Below are 18,126 nucleotides of genomic sequence, written 5' to 3'. Positions count from 1 at the left end.
TTAGCAACAACATCAGCCCTTTGCTTCATTCTGCAAAATCCGGTGTATTGCACTCTGGTGCACGTGATTTATTCTCCAGAAAGAAAGTGGTTTGGAGATAACTGGGATCAGTGGGACAGCTGGGATGAAGAGTTCAGAAGGAAGGGTCACAGAACTGGAGTGGTCCCCGGTTCCATGAAACAAAGTATCTTGGAATGGATTAAAACAAGTGGTTTCAGTGTTGGTGGCAGGATCAGAAGTGGAATAGACAAGAGCAAAGGTGTTGGCTGGACCCCTTTGCTGCCCAGCTGAATGAGCAGGGACACCAAGGTGACACCATGTATTGAGGGCACCTTCACTGCTTTTGTTTCCAAGGATTACCTGTGTCATTCTGTGAGTTTTAAATGCAAAAGCCATGTGGAGAGGGATGCTGGTGTGTGCTACCCTTCCCTCCTGGAATTAAAGATGGCTTGGTATTCTGAGATGTGTGTTTCAGGATGTCTGGGCTTTGTGGTCTTAGGTCTGGATGGTTTTGCTCTGGCCACAGGGAGCTGGATAAGGGATTACAGTGTGGAAATGGGAGTGGGTGCAGAGCCAGTCCCACCTCTGCAGGAAAGCACCTTTCACTCAACCCTCCCTGGTAAATCTTGGACTTGTTAGGTCAATCTAACCAAATTTTACAGAACTTGAGAAGTCTCAGAGAGGACCATCTTTTTAAAAATGGACCTCCTGGAAGGGGAGAAGGTCCAAGCATTCCCAGTAAAGAAAACCCAACAGCATAAGCTGAGCTTTTATTACTCTAGAGAATCCACACACAAGAGATCTCAAAGAATCCAGGTGCCTGGGGCATGACCTATTTTACCTTATGTTTAAGAACAGACCCATTCTGCAGGAGTAAAATAAACTTTAAAGAGAACAAATGTGAACCTGAGACCTGCCAAAGGGCAGGAGGGTGCCTGGCACTGGGGAAGAAGAAAGGATGCTGCACACCCAGACTTCCTCCTTCCTGCTGCCCGTGCAGGATGGAAGGACCGTCCTCAGTGGGGTGGGAGGGTTGGGACCCCTCTCCTGCAGCACCGTCCCCTTGTCCCCTCACAGAGGGGACTCACAGGGGTCAGTGCCTCACCCCCAGCGCTTTCTCTCTCCGCAGCCGAGGCTTTGGCCAGTCGAACTCCCTCCCGACAGCCGGATCCGCGGGGGCAGGGCTGGGCCGGAGGAACCCCCGCCAGTTCCAGATCCCCTCCCGCAACCTCCCCACGGCCCGGCTGGGGCTGCTGGGCCCCACTGGGCTGCTGGGCACCCCCCAGCGCAGCCCTGCCGCCAGCCCTGCCATCCTCAAGCAAGGCAGACAGGTTGGTCCGCGTTCGTGGCAGCTCCAGCCCTTCCGTCCCTTTTCCCACAAGCTTCCTTTGATTTTCCTCCTCTAACTTGTCTGGATCTCCTTTTTTTTTTTCCACTGTACGTTTTCAGGCAGCTAAGAGCAGTTTGTAGGTGTTTGGGTTGCGCTCCCCTCGGCGCAGTGGGATGTGGAAGAGGGACCGGCAAGAGGCGGGCAGAGGAAGAGGTGGATGGGGGAGAGCTGAGTCCTTACAGGGGCTTACAAAAATAGGGAGAGAGACTTTTGACAAGGGCAGATAGTAAAGGACAAGGGGGGAAGGGTTTTAAATTGACAAAGGGGAGATTTAGATGAGATATTGGGAAGGAATTCTAGACTGTGAGGGTGGTGAGGCCCTGGCACAGGTTGCCCAGAGAAGTTTTGGCTACCCCATCCCTGGAAATGTTCAAGGCCAGGTTGGATGGGCTTGGAGCAGCTCGGTCTAGTGGAAGGTGTCCCTGCTCATAGCAGGGAAGTTGTTACTATATGATCCTTAACGATCCCTTCCAGTCCGTTCTATGCTTCTGTGAGCCCAAGGGGGTTGGTTATAAATCCGAGCCACAAAGAGCTTTGTTTCACATCCCACATTTTGTTTGCTCCCCACAGAACCTCTGGTTTGCCAACCCTGGGGGCAGTAACAGCATGCCCAGCCGGAGCCACAGCTCGGTGCAGAGGACGCGCTCGCTGCCAGTCCACACCTCCCCGCAGACCATGCTGATGTTTCAGCAGCCAGGTAGGCACCAGGTTTGCTTTTTCACTTACCCACAGCCCACTGAGACAAGGGGAGGTGTGAAAGGAGCTGTGCTGGTGAGCCTCAGTGCAGGCACATGGCCTGTGCCACCACAGTGTGTTCCCACCGGGATATCTTTGAATTCCTGAGTTAATTGAACCACAGATATTACTGGAGGGATTTTTGACCCTGTATATACCATCTTGACTCTCTGTATAATCGTGGTGCTGGTGCTTTACCTACCTTGCTTCTGAAGGGCTCGTGTCAGGCGGAATGGCAGTAGCTCATCCATCACTTTTTCCTCACGGATGGACACGGAGCCCCAGTGTGGAAGGGCTGCCTTTGTGCACTCAAGGGAAATTCTTTCCACACTGCGTGTGAAAGGAAATGGTGCTGTGTCAGTGCTTCCTTCCCAAACACTGCCAAAATGCTCCTGTATATAGGAGCATCCTCTGAGACAGGGAGGATCCCGCTGAGCTTGGACCCTGACCCTGGAGCATCCTGCCCCCGAGGAAGCCTGTTTGTGTATCCCTTCATTAGCCTTTGAGTGTGCCTTTTCCTACCAGCACACCATAACAATTTGCCCCACGGGACAGGGAGTTCCATGCCCCCAGCAGGCCCACCCTCATCCGCAGGCTCCTGGTGTGGGCTGGCAGCTCCCCTCGCCTCACACGCCGCCGGTGTTTAACTGCAGCATTTGGGCAGCAAATGTTCCGTGCAGCAGGAACAGCGGCTGTTCCCGGGTATTGATTAAACACCGGGACAAGGGCACTTTTCTCAGGCGTTGGAGGAGAATAAATGTGTTTCTCCTGCATGTCAGCCTGCGGTGGATGAGGGCGTAGGAGGATTGGGGAACCAAACTGCGGATGAGTCGCGAGGAAAATAAGCAATAATTCAGTGCTGGGCTCACAAACCCCTTTGTGCCGGGCTGTGGGAAGACCTCAACCCTCCTGGATCTCATTCCATGTCTCTGTGAGGCAGTGGAAAGCGGGACATGCTGTCCAGCAGTAGCACAAGCTGTATTTGCAGGTTTTGCTGCAGGGTGGATAAAGTTTGCTGCTGTTTAGTTTAGGATGGGGCGTTGCAGCACACCAGAGTTCATGTGTATCCCCCCTTTTTTGTGGGAGCCAAGCCTGGGAGCCAAGCTGGCCATGGAGAAGCCAGACAGCCGGTCTGTGCTGCCATCCCATGTCCAAGCACTAACCCTGCCTGCACAGACAGCATCCAACCCTGAGAGGTCCCCAGGGCTGCACCCTCCCTGGGTGGGCATCCCACTCTCCCCCCAGCTCCCCCCCACATCTCTAACCAGCACCTGAACCCCTCATTTCCATCCCCTTCTTCTGCAGTGCCATTGAGGCTCCCCAGATTTATCCCTTGGGATAGCAGGGAAGTGATGACTATTTTTGTGACCATCTCTTGCTGGAGGGGATTGCACCAGGAATGGAAATGCTGCCGGAGCCCAGTCATACCCTCTTGGGGCATTTTTTGGGTGATTCCCCCACCCACATAGAGCAGGGCAGGCAAGTCCCTGACCAAGGCCTCCTGTTCCCTTTCTCCCTGCAGAGTTCCAGGTGCCGGTGACTGAACCTGACATCAACAACAGGCTGGAGTCCCTGTGCCTGAGCATGACGGAGCACGCACTCAGCGGTGAGCATTCCCTCCTCCTCGGGCTCTTCCAGCACGTCCACGCCGCCTCCGCTGAGCCCCCCAGCACCTGCCCCTGCCCCGCGCCCCCCAAAAGCTGGGACAGGCTGTGGCTGTGAGGGGGCGGGATGGTGGCAGGGCTGGATGCAGGGATGCTCCCAGGGATGCTCCCGAGGGCATTCAGACAAGGATATTGTCTCCCCTCGGCGAGGTGCCGGGGCAGGGGGTGAAGCCGAACGCAGGGATCGCACCAGCACTAGTGGAGTCTGTGCTAATTAGCCACTCGTCAGCTTGCTAATGATAATTAGTGTTAGCTCGCTACTCTCATTAGCTCTCGATAAAGGCCCTGCCACTGGATGGGTCACAGGCTTTGGAGTGTTTTCCCTTCTGCCACCGGATCCCTCGTTTGGCTGGGGGGTGCGGGAGCCCCACGGTGTGGGGCTGAAACCCTGCTGGGCGCTGGTGGGTGCCAGTGGATAAGGGGCACAGGGAGGGAGGAGGACCAGGGGGAAAAACAAGCAGAAAAGATGGAAAAGGCAGCAGCAGCAGCAGCGTGATGGAGAGCCCAGTGCAGCACAAAGCACCAGCACCAGAAGCTCCTGGTACCCCTCGCCGACAAGGGATGAGCCCAGAGACGGGATGAGCACGGCCACCAGCATCACCCAGACCTGGGATAACCCGGATAACCAGCGCAGGTCGTGCTCCTGGCAGTCCTGGACTGCACCGGATGGTTGGGGACAGGATTCTTTGGAGAGGACGAGAGCCACTCGGAGCCCTGGGAGAGGACGAGTGCCACCAGGAGTCCTCGGGGAGGACAAGTGCCACCGGGCTCCCTGCGGATGCAACAGCCCTTCCCGGGGAGAGGGACACGAGAACAAGGACTGTGAGAGGCAGCAGGGCCCTGGCAGCATCCCTGGCCAGGAAAACAAGGACACTGCTGTCACCCGAAGCGTTTCCCCGGCGTGTTCCCAGGCGAGGCTTAGCTGTCTTGTTCCTCTGCAGGGTACTGTTCCTCTGAGTTATTTTCTCCAGGTCGCATTCCCCGAGCCTCTCCAAACCGGTCGTGCTATAAATAGCTCTTAAAAAAATAAACCTTCGGGGGAGAAAAAAAAAAACAAACAAAAAAGGCGTAACAAACCTGTTTGTTTTCAGTCTCGAGGAGGGAGGTGGCCGTGGTGCCCCGGGTGGCAGAACAGGGAGTGCTCTGTTCCAGAGCCACCCTGGGAGCTGCCCCACACCGCTCACCATCCCAGGGATGGGGGTTTGGGTTGGGGGACAGGAGGGTGGTTGGGGCTGAAGGGTTGGAAGTACTGTTGGGTGCTGATTTCTGGCCCCAGGGGGTGGGGAGAGGGGGCAACTGGTAGCAGGTCGGTTGTGAGGCTTTGGGGTGGGTTGTGGATCCCTCTCTGCTGGGATTGGGCTGTGGCTGGGTGCATCCCTGCTGCCACAGGATACTGGGAACAAGGGCTCTGGAGAGACAGAAACAACTCGCAGAGCTTTTTGTCCATCCCTGATTCTCATGGAGGAAAATTTTGCATCCTCTGTGGTGGGAGTTTTGCAGGGCTGGGTGAGCTGGGGGGCAAGGCAGCCCCTGGGATTGGCTCCGTCCCCATCCCCCCACTCCTGGCCAGGGTGGCAGGAACTTGTCCTGCTGTAGGAGGGTCCCAGACTCTCATCCACCTTGTGGCAAGTCTGGGCTGCCAAGAAACCACCTCTGCTCCCGGAAAAGGGGTCATGGCAGGCCTGGAATGGTGTTGGGACAGCGACGTGGGGGGGGCTGGTGCAGGGTGGGGACAGTTGGCGACACGGAGGGACCAGCAAAGTAGTGACACCCCAAAACCCTTCCACACCCCTTGGGGAGATTTGGGGAGGAGGGTGGCCCCGTGGTGCCGTCTCGCCTATGGGGTGGTGGGTTGGGGGTACTCCGGGGGGTCCATTCCTCAAATCCCCAGCTCGGGGAGGTACCAGTGCTTATTGGAGCTGTTCCTAACTCTCCCTTCCTTGCAGATGGTGTCGACAGAACCTCCACGATCTAGAAGGCGTCACGGCGGGGACGCTGGCCGGGACAACAACTGCTGCGGGTCCAGCGGCGAGGTCGGGGCTTGCAGGGAGCCTCAGCGATAGCTTGCATCCTTTCTCCTCTCCTCTCTCCTTCTCTCTCTCTCTCTTTCCTGTTTTAATTTTGTGAATGTGTAGATTGTCCTTGTGAACATATCATTAGACTTGGAATTTGTGTTGTCATTTATTACATCCATGCTGGGGGCGGGGTTGGGGGGGGAAAGGTGGCGTAAGCTCAGCGGCGATGACGGAGCAGGGAGGTCGGGGGGGGACACGGAGCAGAGCGCTGACAACGGAGGGGTCACCGGAGCACCGTGGGCAAACCCTGGTCCTGGATGAGGATACCAAGGAGTACGGAACATCACGCAGGGGTGTGTGGCCCAAAAAGCCCTCTGGGGAGGATTTGCCTGCCCCGCCGGCGGTCCCGCCTCTTGAGTTCCGCTGCGTTCACGGACTGGCCCAGCGAGCCCAGATTTGAACAGAAATAGTAAAATAACCCCAGAATTTCCTTTTGGTTTAGCCAAGAGACCCACAGTTTGGAGGCAGCATTGTGCTCAGGGCAGCGGAGGGGCGGCGGGTGCCCATCCCTGTGTCCCGGCATGGATCGGGATGCTGGATGGAGTGGGGGCATCTCGCCCAGAGGAGGGTCCCATGGGATGTTGGTGAAGTTGGGGGACCCTGGGAGAGTTTCAGTGTCTCTTGCCTTACCTGTGCAGGTACCAGGAAGCTGCTGCATCCTGGCTTCACACATCTGGCCCAGCCTGCCAAAATCCAGCCGTGATGGGCTCTTCCAGCCCTGGGGTGGCCAACAAGGGATGAAGGAGCCCCGAGATAAAACCCAAACCCCAAAGGGCACCAAAACGCAGCTTCATAGCCCTGTTTTCTTGGCATTAACCGTGTGCCAGGCAGGAGATGGGGATGGCAGTGGCTGGGCTGCTCCTCACTTGCTGCTGCTTTTCGTAACAGGAGCTAAATTTGGTGTTAAAGAGGTAAATCTGGCCTGGTGCTGCTCAGACCTGGAGCACTGCTCCCGCTGGTCCCATTGCTGCTCCACGTCTTCTGATGGAATAATAATAAATGTGAAATTAGTTAATGAAGGGAGGTGATGGGTTGCAGCAATATTCCCAATTGGCACTGATGGGCAGGATCATGTGCTGGGATCGGCGGGAGCCAGGCTGGGGGCTGAGGGGGAGCCGGAGCATTGGCAGGGCTGGGAGATGTGTGAATGCCAGGAGATGTGTGAATCCTTTTGCCATGCAGTGTTTTTTAAGTTGTTGTTTCCTAAAAAAAAAAAAAAAAAAAACAAACCAAACCCAAGTGCCAAATGCAATGTTTTATGTTTGCTGTTCCTTGGTGTCCTGCTTCCCAGCAGGCAGGAGATTGAGACGGGGGTGATGGGGAGCGTGGAGAAGGGAAAACCTGAAAGCCAGGGAGGTTGGGAAGAGGTGTGAGGAGGTGGAGGCGAAGTGGGGGGTCAGTGCTGGGGACCTGGGTCACCCCCAAGCACCCCCAGCTTGTGAGGTGTGAAGGGAACCGCCGTAGCAGGAACCTCCCTTGGGGAGGCTCCAGTGTATTTACAGAGCTGAAATTCTATTTATTCCTTCGCTGACTGTGGACACGGAGGTTTTCTGATTGTTCAGAGAGATTATTTTGGATATATTACCTATTAACTTGCTATGGCTGGGAACCATGATAATGTCTGTTTATTAACAACCACCAAATAATTCAATTGTTTTTTTTTTTTTTTTTTGTTTAAAAAAAAAAAGCAAAAGAAAAAAAGCTTATTTTCCATTGACAGTGTAGAGGTTAATAACGACTTAGTTGTGTTTGCTGTTTCTTGTTTTGGTTTTTTTTTTTTAAGTAAAAACAACAAAGAAAGTGGCTTCAGTTGCGTTCGGGAAGTGCTGCCTGGCTCTGGCTGCCCGTGCTGAGTGCGGGCGGCAGAGCTCCAGGGGAAGAAGCTTAAGAGGAAAAGAAATAAAAATTATTTATAGAAAGGAAAAAAAGAAAAAAAAAAGAAAAAAAAAGAAAACTAAAAAACAAAAAAAAAAAATCACAAACCCCAACAGTTGCATGAGCGAGGCTGTGAAGTCAAATATTCAGTAATAAAGCGGCAGTGCCTTTCTTTTTTGTATCCCCCGCTCACCCCGCTGCAACTGTCCCATCCCACGCCGGAGGTGTCGCCGCCGCGGGGTCCTGGGCGTGGGGCGGGAATGTCCCCCCCCCAATCCCGCTGCTCTCCCAGAACCAGCCCCGGGCCCCCCCAGCGCCGCCGGGGACCTTTTTCCTGGTGCTGTTCCCCTGAGCCGTCCCCGGCTGCGCGGGGAGCCCGGCCAGCTCAGCACCCAAGTGGCCTTGGGTCCGGCGGATGCTCCCGCGGGGAAACAACCCCTGTCCCTTCCAGGTGTGTCCCCCTCCCCAGGGACAAGCCCTGAGCTCGGCTGGGCTGGAGCTGGGCTTTACCTGTGCTCGCTCAGCTCATTAAAACCCTTGGAAGGAGTTGGGAAGGGGGAGGTCAAGCCCGGCCAGCATCCAGCAGGAAAATCCGAAACTGTGATTGCCGCCCGCGAGCGGAGCTGGGGTTGGGTCAGCGCTTAGGGGAAGCGATTTCTGTTGTCACCTTTCTCCATGTCGGGGTGTGGCTGCGCCCCAGGTTTGGCTTTTGGAATGTGCCTGATGGAAAGTGGGTCCCGCAGACGTCTATAATTTGCACACAGCGACGATAACACTAAAGTTGATTTTATACGAGTCATCAGAGTTTGCAAAGTGAGTTTTATTTTTTGTATTCCTTTATCTTTACTTAAAGGTGAATGTGTATTCCTCTGGGAGGAATAGGAAGAAAAAAGAAAAAAAAAATACGTAAAAAACCAGGAATGTTAATAATGTTAAACAGAATACTTCCTCCCTTATTAATATATATAACCCTGATGTATTTATGCCTATTGTAAGCTGACTTTAAAAGAGCTTTGACCTCTCTTCTGTTGCATGCCGTTCCCGGGCAGCCTTTCCTTGTCCATGCATGCCTTTCGTCCTGGTTTTTCTGTACAAAGTTAGTGCACACAAAAGAACTATTTTTGCCTAGTTAATGTTGCCGAGCAATGCCTATTTTTTAAATTTTCCTTTTTTTTTTTTTTTTTTTTTTTTGCCTTTTTTCGGTCATATATGGCAATAGCATGTTTGTTACATGTAAAAGCTTCCCGATATAAAGAAATACTAATGTTTGGAGATATGCCGGTCTTTGCAAGTGTACAGTTTTCCAATGTTGTTCCCAGTGAAAACACCCTCGTGATTTCCACTTGCTCCGATGTATTTATTACTCATTTCCTCCCGTGTAACTCGGAACCATGGCTATATTTCATATCCGCGGTATATTGAAAGTGAAGGGAGATGATTAATACAAGGTTTTGTAACACTGGGGTGTGGCGCCTCCTTATTTATCCTCCACTTGGCAGACTTTTTAACAAAAAAACAAAAAATGGAATTAAATACACGTTCGGCCCCGTGGGCGAGAGGGAGGAGCCGTGCAGTTCCACAGGGGGGTTTAGTGTCTTTGTATATAAACCCGTGGTGGGGCTTCCGAATCCCTGGCATTCCCCACACAGCTGCTTCACTGTCCCTTCGGGATGCCCACACCCCAGGAGATGGTGAGATACAGGGTTTTCCTTTGAAACTGGCAGGGATTGGGGCGGGAGCAGCTCGGAGGCTGTGGGGACACACGGAGGAGCCGGCTCGGCCTCAGCGTGTGCACGGAGACATCTGGGGTGGGATTTGAAGGTTGGGTTCGTTCTGGGCTTTAAACCGGCACGTTTCAGAGCTGCCTGGGGCTGGAGTGGGTGGGGAAGGACACTCGGAGCAGACACTCGGCCGTGGGAGGTGCTGAGGGCGGGACTGTGGCTTCTGCCCCTGCTTTTTCCATGTTTTCTCAGACTGAGCCTCCGCTTCTCCAGGCTGACCAAACCCAGCTCTGCAGGCTCTTCCCAGCCAGTCCAAGCTCTGAATCATCAGAGCTTGGCCATTCCTGCCCTTGTGTCCCTTTTCCTCCACAACACTGTGGGCCTCCAGAGACCTCCTGAGTGTTCTGGACACAGCTCGCTGCCCCTCCACAGGCATCAGGGGGGCTCACGTCCCCCACAAGGAGCAGAACTTGGAAACATGGGGCTTCTTCAGGTTGTTTGAAGGCTTCATCTGCTGCTCCTCCTGGGAAGAGACTCCTAGTTGGATCCCCAAATGTTGGTGAGGCCAAGCACTCAAAACCATGGCCTAAAGCACCTTCTATTTAGGATGCTCCTGAGCACCCCGGGCAGGACCACCCCAGGAGGGAAAGATTCCTCACAGTGTTCGGTCCCACCTGGATTTCCCGGTCCAGGAGAGCACCCCCATCCACAGCCCAGTGGCAGCATCTCCCTGTGCCTGCCGGGAATCGGCCTCCCAGCACAGCTCAGACAAACTACATCCCAGAGAAACACCATTTCCTTCCATAAACAGTCGGCCTTTCCAGGTCCGTGTGCCACCGTCTGGGTCTGTTGCACTAACAGAGAACGAAAAGGGAAAGGAACAGGCAAAAAAAACCTCTGGGATGGAAAACCGGAGCTGGAGAGGCTGAAAAGGCTCCAAGGAAAGTCCGTGGCAGTTGTGTGGTTAGGGAGAGTCTGTGGGTCCCACCAGCGGGTGAGTTGGAAAGAGGCTTAAAATACAAAAACCTAAAGGAATAAAAATAATTTCCGTGCTGCCAGGAGCTGTTGGATGAATCCATTCCGGATACTAAAGGCTTTCCCAACCGGTGCACCCAGATTACACCAGACCTGAGCCCCATCCAGCCCAGGGGTGGTGGGCTCCCCTTTTCCTGCCCCGCAGAGGCTGCAGCCCATGTCCAGATGGGAGCAAGGCCAGAGCTGGTGGTCACTGTTTTGGCAGCTGCTGGGCTGTGGTGATCACAGCAGAAGTTGGATAACCCCAGGTTGTCTTGTTAACAGGATCTTTTCCATATCTACCTATTCCAGAGGGTGACAGAGAAGCAGCCCCAGCCCTGGAGCCAACCAGGTATGCCCTCCAAAGGGATGCTCCTGTTCCTTTGGCCCTGACCCCTGGCTCCTGGTGTAGGTACAAGTGTCTCCTATTTAACAGCGAGGGGAATATCCCAGGGAACAATCCTTGAGCAGCAGCAGGCAGGGATTTCCCACTGCTGGGAAGTTTTTAATCAAGACAGAGAGGGCTTTACCAGCAGAGCTCCTCAAGTTCAAGGAATAATTAATTCCCCACGTCTTTTGGCTGCGGCTGCGCTGGAGAACCTGGATGATCCCAGTGGGTTGATCCCTGCCAGCCAGTGATCCACTCCCAGGATATACAGATTGGTGCTCCTTGGAGCCAGCAGCATGACCCCTTCACTCAACACAGCCTCTGCCACCTCCTTGTGAGCAGCAAGTGATGCCACACGGCCTCCAGGGAGGATAATTCCCGGAGCTGGTGCATCCCGAGGCTTTGAGGGGCTGGTTGTTCCTGCACGTGGCCTGGTGCTGTTTCAACTCCCAAAGGCAGGTGTGTGACAGCACTTCCAGGGAGTGAACTCGTCACACTGAGCACTCCAGGGAGCTGCTTTTAATTGGGAATCTGCAAATGGCAGCAGGGGGAATGGTTTTAAACTAAAAGAGGAAAGATTTAGGTTGGGTGTTGGGAAGAAATTCTTGGCTATGAGGGTGGGGAGGCCCTGGCACAGGTTGCCCAGAGAAGCTGTGGCTGCCCCATCCCTGGGAGTGTTCAAAGCCAGTTTGGATGGGGCTTGGAGCAACCTGGTCTAGTGAAATCCCCATGGCAGGGGTTGGAATAAGGTGATATTTAAGGTCTGTTCCAACCAAAACCAGTCTGTGTTTCTATGATTTTCCCTCTTTTCTCTAAGAAAACACCCTGCTGATCAAGCCTGGTCAGAGGAGACACTGCCCAGGCTCAGCCAAAATTCCCACTTTTCTACAGAAAATAGGTTTTTGGCCAATTTTAAATAACAATAATAATTAAAGATAAATCCAGCCTGGCAGGTGGCCCCTGCTTTCGGACAAACCAGCTCCATCCCCACCCCGGTGGAGAGGCAGCACAGGTGAGTGTTTGCAATGTCAGGATGCAGGGGAGGGGCTGGATGCCCCTCTCCCACCCCCAGCCACTGGCCTGGCATCGGGGTGACCCCTGGGCCTCCCTAAAAAGCATTTCCAGGCCCAGGAAAGCTCCTGTTCCTCCACTGCAGCGAGCAGAGCTCGGGGTCGGGCTCAGCAGAGGGAGCCACAGACTGTGTGTCCCCGGGCAGGCGCTGCCGAGGCCGGGACCAGCCCCTCTCCCCATCCCTGACCTTGGGCATCACCCAGCCGGAGCCAGAGCCTTTGCAAACTCCCCGCCAGCGATCCCTCCCTCCTCCCACTGCTACTTCCCTACAAAACCTTTCCCATCCTTCTCTTTCTCTCCTCCAGCACCAACACCCATTTCCCTCCCCGTTGGTCTCCCCGTGGAGAAGAGTCTGGAGAAGGTGAGCACACACCTGAGGTGAAACCCCCCCCGGAGCCCAGGGCTGGCACCCCAGGGCTGCAAGGATTTGGGTCCTCACAGCCAAGGGCTGTCACCCAACACGGCTTCAAAAACAGAGATCACAGAGCCACAGAATATCCTGAGCTGATGGGGACTCACAAGGATCATCAAGTCCAACTCCTGGACCTGCACGGGACAATTCCAGCGATCCCACCACGTGCCTGAGAGCGTTGTCCAAACACTCCTCGAGCTCTGGTAGCCTTGGGGCCATGACCACTGCCCTGAGGAGCCTGTCCCAATGACTGTATCCTGACATTTTGCCTTTTTCCTACACATCCAGCATGTCCTGGCTGGAGCAGCGAGGTCGCTTCCTTCGCCCATTCCCACAGCTCTCCAGCAGGTCAGTGCACAGCTGCCACTGGCATTCCAGGACAAGGGAGCTAAACAAAATGCCAGCTGTGGGGTGAGATACATCTTCCCTGGTGGAACCACAGGATGCTGAGAGGGTTTACAGGCACCCAGGGCCCTGGCAGGACGGAGCTGAGGCGTGGACACCCTCCCACAGCACCCGGTTCAGCATTCCCAGGTCACACGTGGAGGTTGGATGGAGGGGCACCCACCCAGGAATCGCTCCCTTGGTGGCATTCACACATCCCAGGCCAAAGCAGCACCCCTGTGGTTTGTCCTGGCACTTTTTAAATAGTTTTCAGGCCTGTGTAGTTGAGATGGTCCCTCCTAGGGTGGGTTGGTCCCTCCTTTGCTTTCCTGTCGCAGTCTCGGTGTGGAGCAAAGAGAGGTAACGTGGTACAGTTCACTCTGCCAAAAATGCCCCTGCAGAGCCCCAACACCAAAAACAAAACACAAAGTTGTTAAAAAACACAAATAAATTCCTCATGATTATATTCTCTGGGTATTTCAGCAAAATTTCTTTGAACACTGTGATTTATTTTCTGTCCCTCCCAGGCCAAGGCTTATTAAAAAGAGCTTTAATTTTTTTATACCCCCTCAACTACTAAATCACGAGTGGAGCTCTAAAAACAACTGGAAGGCAAAGCTTTTCCTAGAAGTTATTTCCAGGAGCTGGGCAGGAGGGCTCAGCCAAGGCTCAAAGGGCAGAGCTGACTGTGGGCCCTTTCCCAACGCTGACAGTGCTCCAGGGGCAGGAACCAGGGGACAGGTGATGAGCTGTTTGAGCTCATTAAGCAACTCGGAGATGCTGGAAGGTTGTGAGTGATGCACTAATCCTCCAGGATGACCCAAGCCCTTGCCTGCAGCCACTGAGTCACTGGAAGGCAGATTTTTTACTAGAAAGAGCCAATTTTGGGGGCCATGGCTGTGGAAAGTTGCCTGAACCAAAACCATCATGGTGGGCTTGGTAGTGCTGGGATAATGTTTTAACTTAATGATCTTAGAGGGCTTTTCCAGTCTTAATGATTCCCTGACAAACCCAGAGGTGGAGCACAAGGGGTGAGGACCAAAGAGCCTGTGCCCAGGACCTGGTTGGATATGGCACAAGGACTTATGAACCACAGCATGTGGGCAGGAGATGATGGGAGACACTCCAAAGTAACCACAGTGATAGAAAAAAAAATGAAAAAACACAAAGAAGCTGCTTATATGGGGGATTCTTGAGAAAAAAATATGGATAAACTCCCCAGGAAGGGAGCAACTAATAGAGCAGGTGGAATCCTGGGAGCCGTGATAGGTCAGGGATGGGAAGATGTCACCTTATTAACAGGTTATGCTTCATTTACAGATTTGGTTCTTTTGGTTTTGTTTGGCTTTTGTTTGGTTTTTTCAGCTGTAAACATTTTCAAGCTGAGCATTTTTTCACCCCAATGAAAACAGATTTTTCCCATGATCACAAAACCAGGGAGGCTCCTTCCCAATCCCACACCTAAAAAAAAAAATAAAAAAATAAAAATAAGGAGGCAGGGAATAATTTCTTGCAGAAGTGCCTGTTTTCACAAACAGGCAGTTTCCCACCACAAGCACCAGCTGCAACACACAACCGTGAGAAAGACAGAAGTAACTCAGCTTCACAACAAAGACAATTCCTGCCAATGCTCCTGGGGCTTCCCAGGATGATTATTTCCCAACAGGACAGACCATTTGGAAAAGATAAAAAAAAAAAAAGACATGAAGGGCTGGAGGGGCTCCAATTAATTGTCCCTTCTCCATTCCTGACTGGCACAGTGAACCCATCCACACACAGCTCCTGCTGTCCCCCTTCCCTCTGCATTTTGGTTGCAAGGCTCCTCAGGAGTCTGGAATCCATACATTTTATAATATTTTTTTCCCCTGAATCTCAGCAATACCTGCATCCTGGGAGGCTGGAGGACAGTGGGAATGTCTTTAAGACAGCCTGCCCCTCACTGAAGGAGCTGTTCAGCTCCCGCTGGCACGGGCCAAGCTCATCCCTGTGCAAGGAGCACAGTGGGGTGACTTCACCTTTGAGATCTCTTGTCACACCTGCTGAGAGGATTTCTTTGTTCAGGTAATTTGAACATGTGGCCAGGAGCCAGGTGTTTCCTCAGTCCAGGCACCCAGGATGGCTCAAGAAATGCTCGAGAGGACTATAAGTCCAGAGGAGCTCAAAACAACACTGCCACCCACCTTCCCCATCCCAGTGTATTTGCTGTTGATTCCTGTGGCTCCAAGGAAGTAGGAAGAAGGTGACAACAAATTCTGTAGGTTTTTTGACGCCCCATCTGGGTATAACAAATCACCCATCCCAAAAAAACTGGAGAAACAATGTCTACCTGAGGAGATGGAGCTCATGCCGCTTCCTTGCATGATGCCCTCACCTCCAAGTCCCCAAGGATGCTCCCACTCCAGTGGATAACACTGTGCTTTAATAGTTCAGAGACAATGGACTTGTGTGCAGTACAAGTGGTCCTTGTGTCCTATACATATTTACACACTGGGGGTGGTTAAAGCTCCTGTATTTGAACAGCACTCACGTTCCAAACAAACACACCGAGTGTTACAACAGCAAAAATGGGAACAAAATCCAAGGCCACGAGTAGAGAGAGGTATGTTTTAAGGACTATGGGTCACGTGGAAATAAAAAAACAGTCATGGTGCAACATGAACTTTATCCTGAATAGAGATAAGTGGTTAAAACACAACTTTTTTGGTACCTCAGGAACAAGAGCGTTTTACAGAGACTTAATTTCCAAACTAAAGCAGGGAAAGAGGAACAAATGTAGTAGTGTGTGCCCCTTTGGTCCTCAAAGTCTCCTTCCAGTTGAGCTAAAAAGAGAGTTTTACTCTGAACCTCAGGCAAGAAGGATTTAAGGCTTTTCAGCTGGATATTTGAAACAATTCTGAACTGAAAAGTGGCAATTTCAGGAAAACAAATGCCACAGAGTGGGTGTGTTCTACCAATGTGCAGCAGAGTTTGTTTATACTAGCAGACAAATACTGTTACAACAACTAATCCTACAGAATCCAGGACAGAGGATGTTACAAAAGATTTTTCCAATCACATAAAAGATTTTCCTTCACGTGACCAGTGAAGGTCATCAAGGTAAAATTATTGTAAATTAAACACATGAGCTTGTTCTTCTTGAAAAAGTTCTTTAGGCCCAACTGATCAGACACGATTTTCATTTTGTTTCCAACATGGGGTTGGGAGCAAGAGAGGGGAATGTCAGTAAGACGGAGTTTTCCAGACCGGGAACCACCTTTTAGGTTTGTGCACAGGACATCTTGGATCAACACTCAGCCAGGCAGAGCTGTGGGAACCTGTGGGCATCCAACACCCCAGCTGACATTTGTTTTGCAAGCTTTGCCTCCCATGCTTGGGGTGAGAAGGGTGGCTTTCATTTGCTCCTCATCTGCTCCCAATTAAGAGTTACAAAACATTACCCATTAAAGCGGTAACAAAGTAGAAGTTCAGCCGGGTCCAGCTGACTCCGAAAACTTTTTGTACCCCATACAGAGGTTGCCCCATCCGCAGAGAAAATATGGTTCAGTTCGTTCTAATGGCCCTGGAAATGCTTTTCTCAGCTGCTCTTATGAAATGAGTTGTCATTTCAGGTTCCTCTGCCCTGGAATGACCCGAGCTGGCAGCGGACAGGGGAGGTACCGTGTGCTGTGTTCAGGATTTTGTGCTCACCTTTGGTCCCACATTTATGAGTGGTAAATCTTGAAATGCTCAAAATCTTCCCATTCAGATTATCAGACTAAGTTTTAGCTTCTCGGTCTAACCCAATGGAAATCCAAGAAGGAAACCTCAAGATATAAATATCATTAAAAACCTCTTTGGATACCTTAGCACTTTGCAGACAGACTCTGCAGGGTATTTTTTTCCTCCCCTCTGTTGAAGTTTCCTTACAAACAGTAGGAAGCTGACAGTTCAAGTGGTCAGACATTCTGAGGCACAGAGGAAAAGGTGCATGAACCCCTTTGTACTGAGATAAGACTGTGCCCCAAATAATTCAGAAGTTAATTCCCTGCATGTTAAGAGGACAGAAAAAATGGGGTTTACATTTCTCAAACAAACAAAAAAAAATACACAAAAAAGGAAGGTTAATACTATCAGGAATATAAAACACATCAGAGGTAACATCTCAGAGGTATAACACACATACCCAGGTACTGAAACAGCCACTGCAGGGCTTGCAATAAAACATAGAGATAATTCAGGACAATCCTGATCCTACAAGGATCCACAGCCTTTCAGTTGTTTCCTGTGCTGTTCTACATTTATTCTAATAAACACAACTACTTCATAAATATCCATCTCACCACCAAGCCCCACTTCTCTCCTGACAGTGGGATATTCTGCATTATGGATGGAAATACATTTCCAAACCGCTTTTTGCAGCTTGTAATTCTGTGACATCGCTGGAAATCCAGGAGGAGCACCCTTCATCACCACCTTTTCCATTTGCCACCAGGAGTCTTTCACTGCACAAAGACTATGACAACAATTCACAACGATTTAGTTTAAGAAGTTGGGCGTAGGAACAAGAACAGACAGTGACACGGGACAGAACAATCCAGAGTGCATTCAGAGAGTAACACAGTTTCAGCTCCTGATGAGTGTCAAGAATTCTTCACGGGTCTTTGGATCTTCCCGGAATACCCCCAACATTGTGCTGGTTACTGTTTTACTGTTCATTTTCTGTACCCCACGCATTACCATACACATATGCCTAGGAGAGATGAGAGGGGAGTCAATACATCAGGAGTGCTCATAGGAAAGGAGTAATCCCACGGAGAGGGATGTTTCTTACACGGCCACAATCAGTCCTGGGGAGGTAACAAAACCTCCATATCCAGAATGGACATCTGTCTGTAGCACCTGAGCTAAGGAAAAGAGCCATTCCCAGCCTCTGAGCGCTGCCTTCTCTCCTCTGATCCTAGGAAAATCCCACCTTCCCAAGGTACATTCTGATCACAGGGACATGCCTGCTGCTGGTCCCAAACTCTGCTCTGCTTGAGGATGTAGAAGATGCACTGAGGTAGAGCACAGACCCAGAGCAACTGGGACAGCTCCACACTGCCAGCTGCCACATCCCTGCAGAGGATCCTGCTTTAAATGGCTCACACACACCAGGGCACTTTGCTGAGCGGGCCAGGATTATTATTCTTTATTATTATTAATAATAATTACACTCTCTGTCCCACGACCAAGCGCGGCACAGGGACACCGCGGCCAAAGGGGCAACAGGCACCAGCTCTGCAGCTCACAGGTGGGATCACACACAGTTGGGATCACACACAGCTGGGATCACACACAGCTGGGATCACACATGACCAGGATCACACACAACTGGGATCACACACAGCTGGGATCACACACAGCTGGGATCACACACAG

The 18,126-nt window shown here is 51.9% G+C and overlaps 2 protein-coding genes across 8 annotated transcripts in view; one reads left to right on the top strand and one right to left on the bottom strand.

Moving 5' to 3' along the window:
- The window catches only part of SAMD4A (sterile alpha motif domain containing 4A), a 100,625-nt gene extending 91,429 nt beyond the window's left edge, over window positions 1-9,196 (top strand). For 4 of the 7 annotated variants that reach the window (XM_027662476.1, XM_027662473.1, XM_027662474.1 and 1 more), the window contains 3 exons: window positions 1,130-1,331; window positions 1,961-2,087; window positions 3,648-4,854. In XM_027662476.1, the coding sequence (XP_027518277.1) occupies window positions 1,130-1,331; window positions 1,961-2,087; window positions 3,648-3,847 (529 nt within the window). In that variant the 3' untranslated portion in view covers window positions 3,848-4,854. Of the gene's footprint in view, window positions 1-1,129; window positions 1,332-1,960; window positions 2,088-3,647; window positions 4,855-5,735 lie in introns of those variants that run through there. The other 3 variants (XM_027662478.1, XM_027662475.1, XR_003530777.1) reach the window with 2 other exon arrangements.
- A 5,930-nt stretch (window positions 9,197-15,126) lies between these two features.
- GCH1 (GTP cyclohydrolase 1) overlaps window positions 15,127-18,126 on the bottom strand; it is a 20,371-nt gene continuing 17,371 nt past the window's right edge. The window contains exon 6 of the mRNA XM_027662544.1: window positions 15,127-17,458. Coding sequence (XP_027518345.1) covers window positions 17,332-17,458 — 127 coding nt within the window. The 3' untranslated portion in view covers window positions 15,127-17,331. The remainder of the gene's footprint in view (window positions 17,459-18,126) is intronic.

The sequence above is a fragment of the Corapipo altera genome, unplaced genomic scaffold (genome assembly GCF_003945725.1).
Source record: "Corapipo altera isolate COAL_440 unplaced genomic scaffold, ASM394572v1 169, whole genome shotgun sequence".
In the NCBI taxonomy this organism is placed as follows: domain Eukaryota; kingdom Metazoa; phylum Chordata; class Aves; order Passeriformes; family Pipridae; genus Corapipo; species Corapipo altera.
Note: the sequence above shows the minus strand (reverse complement) of the source record. Positions and strands in the feature narration are given on the sequence as shown.